This window comes from Mandrillus leucophaeus, unplaced genomic scaffold, assembly GCF_000951045.1.
Source record: "Mandrillus leucophaeus isolate KB7577 unplaced genomic scaffold, Mleu.le_1.0 Scaffold440, whole genome shotgun sequence".
Taxonomy (NCBI): domain Eukaryota; kingdom Metazoa; phylum Chordata; class Mammalia; order Primates; family Cercopithecidae; genus Mandrillus; species Mandrillus leucophaeus.
In genome coordinates, this window is record NW_012104699.1 from 740,828 (window position 1) to 751,909 (window position 11,082).

Genomic DNA, 11,082 nt, shown 5'->3' on the forward strand with positions numbered 1-11,082 from the left:
GTATGAACAATTCTTTACAAGAGACAAGCCCACAGAGGGGCAGTGCTGGCTGGAACACAGTGATGTCTGACTCATGTGTCAGCACAGGTCACCCTGTCACAAGAGACATCTCTCCACCCCATCCTCCTCACCGAAGCGCTCAATGACTACTTTCCACCAACACCGCACTATACCCCGCTGTGTACCCGCTTCCATATTCTGATTTGCAGGCTACTGGTCCACCCTGCTGGGGTGGGCTTTCCTTGTGTTTTGGGGTTTTGTTTCCCTTCACAGTTGACACAATCCAGAGGACAGGAATCATCTCTCCTTTCCCTCAATAGCACCATCCAACTGGCTGACCAACCGTGTGTCTCCAGCTTATGAAAACTGGGGTTAGGAAAGAAAAGCTGAGCATCTCCAGGGCTTGGCTCTCTAGATGCAGAGTATACCAGGAGTCTCCCTGCACCAGAAGGCATTCAGCTGCTCTCTTGGGAGTCCCCATTCTCCTACCTTACTCTGTCCCCTGGGAGGAGAGACCCAGGGGCTGATACGAGGCCCTCCAAGAGACAGAACAGCTGTGGGCATATTAGGTCACCCCAATTCTGCCACCCAGGACCAAGAAAACATAGGAGAGTGCACTGAAGACACAATACCCTTTGAAGTTTCCAAAGGGGAGCCTCAACCAAAAGACAATCTGATAAAATGTGTTTCCACAACAGAGGAAAGGAGAAGCATGCATATTTTGACAGGAAAGTGTCTGGTGGTGATTCTCTGAACATTTCACGTGAGAGGAAAAGAGAAGTGCTCAATGACTGTTTCCCACCAACACTGCATTCTGTCCCCTGTGTACCCCCTTGTATATTCTGCTTTGCAGGCTATTGCGGCACCCCGTTGGAGTGGCCTTTCCTTGTCTTTTGGGATATTTCTCTCTTCACAGTTGAGACAATCCAGAAGACAGGATCATTTCTCCTTTTCCTCAATAGCAACATCCAACTGGCTGATGGCCATGTGTCTCCAATTAATGGAAACTGGAGTTGGGAGAGAGAAGCTGAGCACCCCAAGAATTGGTTATTTAGATGAAGAGTATACCAGGCATCTCCTCCACCATTAGTCATTCAGGGGCTCCCTCAGGAGGCCCCACTCCCCTAGGCACTGATGGCCACTAGACCCTCCAGGAGACAGGGCAGTCGTGGGGATTTTGAGTCATCCCCAGGCCGTTCTAAAACCCAAAACCTGGAAAAGATAGGAGGTTGCAGGTCTGGGCACGGTGGCTCATGCCTGTAATCCCAGCACTTTGGGAGGCCGAGGCGGGCGGATCACGAGGTCAGGAGATCGAGAACATCCTTGCTAACACGGTGAAACCCCATCTCTACTAAAAATACAAAACATTATCCGGTGTGGTGGCAGGCGCCTGTAGTCCCAGCTACTCGAGAGGCTGAGGCAGGAGAATGGCATGAACCCGCAAAGTGGAGCTCGCAGTTAGCTGAGATAGCGCCATTGCACTCCAGCCTGGGAGACAGAGCGAGACTCCGATTCAAAAAAAAAAAAAGGATACGAGGGTGTACTGAAGACACATCACCCTGTAAAGTTTCCAGAAAGGAACCTCATCCCGAAGACATCCTGATAAGGTTGGTAAGGTGTCTGTGTCTAGGAAAGATAAGAGGAGGAGAGGCAGAAAGGTTTTCTTGGGAAAATGTCTAGTGGTGATTCTCTGCTTTCCTGTCATATGAAATGTCCAGAAACAGATTTCACTGCAAGCCCTTGAAGAGTTAGGCTGTTGTATGAGGGTGGAGGATTTGAGGCCCTGCATCCCATACATCTGGAAATGGTAAGGGGAAACCACTTGCCCTGGAAAGTGTGAAAAAATTTAAATAAGAAGCAATGAGACCAAACTGTGTGTAGTATCCTAAGGTCCTACCTAAGGACACTAAAATCAAATTTAAATAAAACTCTTGAAAATTACTAATTTATAGGGAAATGAAATTTATGCTTAAGCAGGTACAATCCAACAATTAACCTGTGATTACATGACTAGAAATCTTCTACCTATATAGGCTGTACGAACAAGTAAGTCAGGCCAGGTGTGGTGGCTCACTCCTGTAATCCCAACACTTTGGAAGGCCGAGGTAGACGGCTCACTTGAGGCCAGGAGTTTGAGACCAGCCTGGCCAACATGGCGAAACCCCGCCTTTATTAATAATAAAAAAAATTAGCCAAGTGTGGTGGTACGCACCTGTAATCCCAGCTACTTGGGAGGCTGAGGCAGAAGAATTACTTTAACCCAGGAGGCGGAGGCTGTGGTAGGCCAAGACTGTACCACTGCACTCCAGTCTGGGTGACAGATTGAGACCCTGTGTCCAAAAAAAAAAAAAATCGAAAAACAAAAAAAAAAAACACAATTCAAAAATTTAATCTGGTAGATCTCTAAATTATCTTGAAGCAATGTGATCATGGAGTTGAGTTACGTGATATACAGCTTTCACATAGCCAGCTGGAACTCTCTTTTCCCTGATTACAGATTCGCCTTCTTTCTTACCTATACTGTTTTGTAAAATGTTGTAAAGGACTGAAGGAAAACAGGAAAGGCCCTTTCCCTCGTCACTATTTTTTTTTTTAATTTAATATGATTTTTCATAATTGAGATGGGGGGTCTCACTATGTTGCCCACGCTGGTCTTGAACTCCTGACATCAAGCCATTCACCTGCCTTGGCCTCCCAGAGTGCTGGGGGTGTGAGCCATCCCGCCAGGCCCCTCTTCACTACTGATCTCTAGAGTAAACTAACTTCCCTCTTTACTTCCTCACACAAAGATTTCATGCCTGTCACATTGTCTTCAGCTGGAATGTTCAATTCACTCTTTTAAATTGAAAAGGAAATAAAAACCAGCTAGAAAGAAAACAAGCTTTGGGAGAAAAAAGCAAACCATAATGAATTAGGTTGTTAGCCAGGTGCAGTGGCTCACGCCTGTAATCCCAGCAATTTTGAAGGCCAAAGAAGGAAGACTGTTAGAGGCTAGGAGCTAGAGACCAGCCTGAGCAACGTATCGAGACCCCACATCCGGAAAAAAATAAAAAATTAGCCAGGTGTGGTAGTGGGCAACTATAGTCTCAGGTCCTTCGGGAGGCGGAGGTGCTTGAGCTGGGGAGGTCAAGGCTGCAGTAAGCCATGATCGCACCACTGCTCCAGCCTGGGCCACAAAACAAGACATTGTTTCAAAAATAATAATTAAACTGTTGTATCTCATACATCAGCCTTCTATGGAAAACGTAATCCTGTTGTATTTATTTGCCTTTTGCCTATATAAGTGTTAGGGAAGCAGGTGCCTAGGGAAGCCAGAATAACACCAATTTAAGTTCAGCTCCATCTTGAGACTAACAAGAAACACTCCTTGCCAGTCACAACCCATGATCATCAAATGTTTCCCATGAAGGAAACAGCCTGAAGATGCCTGCAAGTATCCTTACAGTCCCACAACAGAATGTCCCGATGTCCCAATACCCATAACAGTATGTGCTTTCAAGATAATTATAGTTCTTTTTTTGTTTGTTTTGAGTTTTGTTTTTTTTTGTTTGTTTGTTTTGTTTTTGAGACGGAGTCTCGCTCTGTCGCCCAGGCTGGAGTGCAGTGACCGGATCTCGGCTCACTGCAAGCTCCGCCTCCCGGGTTTACGCCATTCTCCTGCCTCAGCCTCCCGAGTAACTGGGACTACAGGCGCCCGCCACCTCACCCGGCTAGTTTTTTTTGTATTTTTTTTAGTAGAGACGGGGTTTCACCGTGTTAGCCAGGATGGTCTCGATCTCCTGACCTCGTGAGCCGCCTGCCTCGTCCTCCCAAAGTGTTGGGGTTACAGGCGTGACCCACCGCGCCCGGCCAGACCCTATTTAATTTTAAACCTTAGCCAATCAAGTTAGCTTAGATTGTGAAGTCCAACCCTAGCCAATGAGGAAAGGGCACAGAAGTCCCAGGAACTGCGTTAAGGATAAAAACCCCTGTCCTACCCCGCTCGGTGTGCTCTTGCGATCATCCGTGACTGGCCCAAGCTGCACACTTATGTACAAACAAATGTGCCTTGCTGAGGAATTTTCTGCTTAGATGCTGGTTTTCTTTGTGGCACCGGGCACTTGTTTCTAACAAACCCCATACCCGAGACGGGATCCCCCCATATCCCTCCCGTGGCCCCCGCATAATGTGGGGAGACGCGGAGCTGAGGGCGCGGAGCTGCCCAGATTGGGCTCCGGGGCAGGGCAGCAGTTGCCGTGCAGGGACGGGGCAGGACGCCCGGGGTCCCGGCTGCCGGCCCAGCCTCACCCTGCGGCCGAGGGGACTCGTGTCCCAGACCCCGGAGTCGCGGCGTGGAGGCCCGGGTCCCGCCTCAGCCCGTTCTGGCCGATTCCAGCCCCTCTCCCAGTCGCCCGGAGGCAGCCCCCTCACACACACCATTTCTCGGCTTCCAGGGTGTTCCGGCGTCCTCTGCGTGGCTCCCGCGACTAGTGTAGGTCACAGTGCAGGTTACAGAGCGACAGAAGCTCTGGTGGAGGAACCTGGCCCCTCTCGGAGCAAGAGCGCCGAGTTCCTCACCGCAGCCGGTACAGCACCAAAGGAAAGGACGAAGGGCGACTGTCCCCTCCCCCTTCCCCGGATGGACTGCTGACAGGGCCCCGCCCCAGCACCCCTGATTGGATGGGGCGCCAGGCCCCGCCTCCTCCGTCCTGAGTGACAGCAAAAGCCCTGGGTAACCGGGTCCTGCAGATCTTGTCTGACTTGTTCCGGCCACAGCGTCTCTAAGCGAGCAGCCTCTCTAAGCGAGCGCCTTCCTTGCGCCCTGGTTATCGGATATTTGCATTTCAAGGCGACTTGCTCCTCACTGTTAGAAGAGGCACTGTTAGCTTCCTCATTCAAGGAGCTGTCCCTGCTCCTTCCTTCTGCACGGGATCACAAGTGTATGCAGGGCATTTCAGACTCAGTGTTCAATGGAGAGAGACGCTTGCCTCAGAGCAGGAGGGGAGCCCAGACCAGGCAAGAGGCATGACTGCACCAGGAGAGAGAGGCAGATGTCTTTCAGGGTGCGGGAAATGGGATGAGGCATGGCCAAGGCTTCCTCACATTGCTATGGACTGCTGCAAGGTTTTCCTTGTAAGAGAGCTAACCAAGCCAGAACTTATTAAAGATTTAGAGGCTCTCAGTACTATGTATATCTATCCCTGGTGCACTGACAGTGACTGAAGACCCATTTTTCAGGACACGCTGTGTAGGACTGAACCAGGGAACATGATATAGCATGGCATTTTATCTCACATATAACCCCCAAGGAGCAGGGTTAACTGAAATGAAAGATGGTCTCAGGAGAAGCTGTAAATGAGAAATTCTGTAATAGAAATTATGACTTGGGCAGGCCGGGTGCGGTGGCTCATGCTTGTAATCCCAACACTTTGAGAGGCTAAGGCCGGCAGATCATGGGGTCAGGAGTTCAAGACCAGCCTGGCCAACATGGTGAAACCCTGTCTCTACTAAAAATACAAAAATTAGCCAGGAATGGTGGCACGCGCCTGTAATCCCAGCTACTTGAAAGGCTGAGGCAGGAGAATTGCTTGAACCGGGGGGCAGAGGTTGTAGTGAGCCAAGATCATGCCACTGCACTCCAGCCTGGGACACAGTGAGACTCCGTCTCAAAAAAATATATATATATATATGTTTTAGGCATCTTTTTTTGAGATGGGGTCTCACTCTGTCATCCAAGCTGGAGTGCAGTGGTGTGATCACTGCTCACTGCAGCCTCAACCTTCCAGGTTCAAGAAATCCTCCCACCTCAGCCTCCTAAGTAGGTGGGACTACAGGTGTGTGCCACCATGCCTGGCTAGTTTTTTATTTTTGGTAGAGATGGGGTCTCATTCAGTTGTTCAGGTTGATCTCAAACTGCTGAACTTAAGTGATCCTCCAGCCTCAGCCTCCCAAAGTGTTGGGATTACAGGTGTGAACCCGGCCTCTTGGGCATCTTCATTGCTCCACACCTTAAAACGATAAATTCAATATTCCATGAATACTGCCTGGAGAAATTAGCACAGCCATAACTTGTGATAAGGCAAATCAGGTGTTGAAATTTAAACATTCCTGGAAACTTCATTTAATAAACCTAATTTTGCTTATGTGTGAAAGTACTCATACATATTCATTGTTCAGACATGGATAACCATGGCAAGAAGATGAGGTGCTATGAAAAATTATGTTGGGACAACAGGTACTATCAAGGATTCTCGTTGGCAAACCAGGACACATGGTCAGATGATTTCTGAGGCAGCTTCTCTCCTGTGTATGTCCTTTCATGTCTGCGAAAAGAACTGGAAAAACTGAATGATTTCCCACACTCCTTGCATTCACATGGCTTCTCCCCAGTGTGAGTTCCTTCATGGATTCGAACAGAACTGTGCCAACTGAAGGCTTTACCACATTGTTTACATTCATATGGTTTCTCTCCAGTGTGAGTCCTTTCATGGATAAGGTATCAACTGAGACAATCCAAGGCTTTCCCACAAAACGTACATTTAGAAGGTCCATCTCCGCTGTGCATTACCATATGTCTTCGAATGTTTGCAGGAGAAATGAAAGATTTTCCACATTCCTTACAATCAAAAGGTTTCTCTCTAGCGTGAGGCCTTTCATGTGTTTGAAAGCAGTGGCTATCGCTCAAGGCTTTCCCACGTTGTTCATGCTTATATGGCTTCTCTCCAAATTTCTGACACTTACATGGTTGGTGTCCAGTGTCGGCTTTGATGTGCCTGTTAAGGGATGAATGTCCCATGAAGACTTCTCCACACGTACCGCTTTCACATGATTTTACTCCAGAAACAGTTTTCTTGTTCAGCATGTCTTCTGGAACCTGGGTGAAAGTTTCTCCACACTGGCTACCTTCTGTACTCTCAAAGAGGCTCTCTCCCATAAAATTTCTGTGCAAAATGCCAAGCACATAATTAAGGGTCTGTTTATAAGTGATTTAATATTTGTTAATAAGTATTACATTTGCATTTTTAATGTTTTTGGTTTTTTCGTACAAAGTGTCGCTCTGTTACCCAGGCTGGAGTGCAGTGGTGTGATCATAACACACTGCAGCCTTCACCTCCTGGGCTCAAGTGATCCTCCCACCTCAGGCTCCCCAGAAAGCTGGACTACAGCTGTGTGCCACCATACCCAGCTAATTTTTTATTTGTGGTAAAGGTAGAGTCTTGCTGTGTTTCCCAGGTTGATCTTGGGCTCTTCACCTCAAGTGGTCCTCTTGCCTTGGTCTCCCAAAGTGCTGGGATTACAGGCATGAGCCACCATATCCAGCTGCATTTTTAACATTATTCTGCAAAGTGTAGGCTTTCTGCCCTGTCTGAATTGTTTAAACATGAATGGATCACACATTCTACAAGATGGCCTGTCTATATCTATCATCAAAAAAAGAATATTTACATGAGGTTTCATTTTTTTTTTTTTTTTTGAGATGGAGTTTTCCTCTTGTTGCCCAGGCTGGAGTGCCATGGTGGCGCAATCTTGGCTCACTGCAACCTCCGCCTCCTGGGCTCAAGCGATTCTCCTGCCTCAACCTCCCGAGTAGTTGGGATTACAGGCATGTGCCACCATGCCTGGCTAATTTTGTATTTTTACTAGCAACAGGATTTCTCCATGTTGGTCAGACCGGTCTTGAACTCCTGACCTCAGGTGATCCGCCCACCTTGGCCTCCCAAAGTGCTGGGATTACAGGCGTGAGGCACCATGCCCAGCCCGAGCTTTCTTAATACTATTTCCAAGTAAACTATCTTATGAACATTAAACCTCTATGTCAACTGAAATACGTTTTTAGAGAAAATTTTCTAAGAATAAATACATTTTATGCTGAGCTTATTTCTTTTGTTGGCTTCTTTTTAACAATTTCTGACAATCTGAGATTTTCTTCAGAGACATTTCTTTGTCTTGTGAGTGTAAATTACCTTAGAGTCCTCCTGGGATGTTTGTGCTGACCTTCAATATTCTGGTCTTTCCATTTATTCCCTAAAATATAGACCCAGAAAAATAGTCCTGAATTAGTATACGATTATTTAAAAATCATTAGCTTCCATGTTTATGGGACACTGCAGCCATGCCTGATTTGTTCATCGAAGGATTGCCTATCCATATTCCAAATCCCCGAATAGCACTAATGAGCTAGAAACACGTGTTCCTTAATTCACTGAGGGAGGTAATATTGTCACCCCTACCTACAGAGATGAATTTCCTGAAAGTTTCCTGCATCGCATCTCTGTAGAGATTCTTCTGGGAAGGATCCAGCAAAGCCCACTCCTCCTGGGAGAAGTTCACAGCCACATCCTGAATCCTGAAACATCCCACAGGTGCAGAGGAGGACGGGTGAGATTGACAGCACTGGGATCCTAGACTCTATTCCTAAGAAATTCTCATGATGCTGTGGACTCCAAACATGTATTCCCTGCCTCTGTCATCAGACCTCTTACTCTCCTGTCTACACTCACTTCCTCTCAAACAGCAATTTTGATGCCAGAGTGGAACTATGGGGTAAAGCAACAGCAAAATAGGAAAATGTAGCCTTCTGCCACGTGAGGACACAGCAAGAGGATGGAGTTCATGAGGAACGGACCCTCTGGATATGGAACCTGCCAGTGCCTTGATCTCTTTTTTTTTCTGAGATGGGGTCTCACTCTGTCACCTAGGCTGGAGTGCAGTGGCACAATCTCGGCTCACTGCAACTTCTGCCTCCTGAGTTCAAGCAGTTCTCCTGTCTCACCCTCCTGAGTAGCTGGGATTGCAGGCGTGCGCCACCATGCCCAGCTAATTTTTATATTTTTAGTAGAGACGGGGTTTCACCATGTTGCTCAGGCTGGTCTCAAACTCCTGATCTCGTGATCTGCCCATCTTGGCCTCCCAAAGTGTTGGGATTACAGGCGTGAGCCACCGCGTCCAGCACGCCTTGATCTTAGACTTCCCAGCATCCAAAACTATGGAGCTGAATTGGCCCTCCTCCCTTGAACCTGTACTGGACTTAGTGACTCACTTCCAAAGAACAGAGTATGGAAAGGGGAAAAAATAGCAACTTTAAAGTGGAGAAACCTGAAAACACTGCTTTAAGCAAGTGATCAAGGTTACTGTCACCAGCTGTATCTAGTGATGAGCCTGGACACTTCGCCTTTGTGGCATTCTCCCGCAAAACACCTAACTCCAGTCTAATCATGAGAAAAATTCCAAAATGAGGAACATTCTATGGATACCTGACCAGCACTCTTAAAACTGTCAAAGTGATTTTTAAAAAACAAGGAATGACTGAGAAATTGTCACAGAACAGATCAAGGAGACATGAGGACTAAATACAGTGGGGGTATACTGGATTGGGTCCTGGAAAAGAAAAAGGATATTAGTGGAAACACTGTTGAAAATCTGGAGTTTCATTAATAGTAATATATAAATGATAATTTCTTAGTTTTAATGGACCATGGTTATGTAAGATGCTCACATTAGAAGAAAATGGGTGACGGGTATATGGGAACTTTGTATATTATCTTTACAACTTTTCTATATATCTAAAATTATTCCAAAATAACAAATTTATGGCCAGGCATGGTGGCTCACGCCTGTAATCCCAGCACTTTGGGAGCCCAAGGCGGGCAGATCACCTGAGGTCAGGAGTTCAAAACCAGGCTGGCCAACATGGCAAAACCCCATCTCTACTAAAAATACAAAAATTAGCCGGGTGTGGTGGCAGGCGCCTGTAATCCCAGCTACTCAGGGAGGCTGAGGCATAAGAATCACTTGAACCCAGGAGGCAGAGGATGCAGTGAGCCAAGATCGAGCCACTGCACTCCAGCCTGGACAACAGAGTGAGACTCCATCTTAAAAAAAAGAATAGGAAAATGTATCTTTTTGGTGAATCCGGAGAGAAAGATGTGCCTCCTGGGTACCCCTAATGTCTCTTTGCACAGTGGGTGTGTAGCATCTTTCGTAACAGAGTCCTACTAATTCATGTGCAGAAAAAAAGCTCACAATAGCAGTCTTGAGACTACATATCCTTGAAAATGTTTATTCACAAAGTTTAACCTTTGATAGTATCTGGAAAGTGGATTTGATTCTGATTCAAACAGCACAGGCAAATGCAAAAACAAACAAAAGCTGAATTTTGCATGGGATCTCACCGACCCAACTGATTAAGAGAGTCATAACTAACTGAAACAGAAACCATGACCAAAACCATGTGGGAAATAGTACTGGGGTAGGACAACATAAATTGTGATTGATGAAGTGCTGAAGGCTGAATGGGGACAAGGTTTAGAGGTGAAAACTCTGTGGGGGGCAGTCTTAACAAAAAGGCAATGTGATTTATGAAAATTAAGAACTTTTGGGTAGGGGAACACACTGTCAACAAGGGAAAAGAAAACTCATCAATTTGGAGAAAATAATGGTAAGTCATATATTTGGTATGGTCTTAATATTCAGCAAGTATAAAGAACTTCCATAATTCAACTATAAAAAACACATCAAACGCGCCAAATGGAAAGCTTTGATGAGGATGCTGGCAAACCGGAACCTATGTACACTGTCCAAAGGATTGTAAAATGGCTTAGCTATGAAAATCAGTATGGCGGTACCTCAAAAATTAAAAACAAAATTACCAAATGTTCCAGCAACCCACTTTTGGGTTGAATTATATTTTCAGTTCAAAAGAATTGAAAGTAGGATCTCAAAGAAATATTTGAAAATCATTAACAGCTGGGTACAGTGGCTGATGCCTGTAACCCCAACACTTTTAGGAGGCTGAGGCAGGAAGATCAATTGAGCCCAGGAGTCTGAGACCAGCCTAGGCAACAGAGCGAGATCCGATCTCTATAAAAAATAAAATAAATTGAAATCCATTGTTCACAACAGCCAACAGGTAGATCAACCTAAATGCCAATCAGTGGATGAATGGATAATGAAAATTTATATATATACACAATGGGATATTATTTATTCTTATAAAATGACATTCTGTCCCATACTACAACAGGCATGAAACTTCATGATACTATGCTAACTGCAAAAGACCAGTCAGAAAAAGAAAAATGCAGTATGACTCTTCTTAGAGAA

At 46.1% G+C, this 11,082-nt stretch overlaps 1 protein-coding gene across 1 annotated transcript in view; it reads right to left on the minus strand.

Moving 5' to 3' along the window:
• Positions 1–11,082, minus strand: part of LOC105549492 (zinc finger protein 69-like) — a 40,875-nt gene that overhangs the window by 26,893 nt on the left and 2,900 nt on the right. Inside the window, 3 exon segments of the mRNA XM_011994068.1 lie at positions 7,982–8,004; positions 8,211–8,326; positions 8,481–8,516. Of these exon segments, the coding sequence (XP_011849458.1) occupies positions 7,982–8,004; positions 8,211–8,326; positions 8,481–8,516 (175 nt within the window).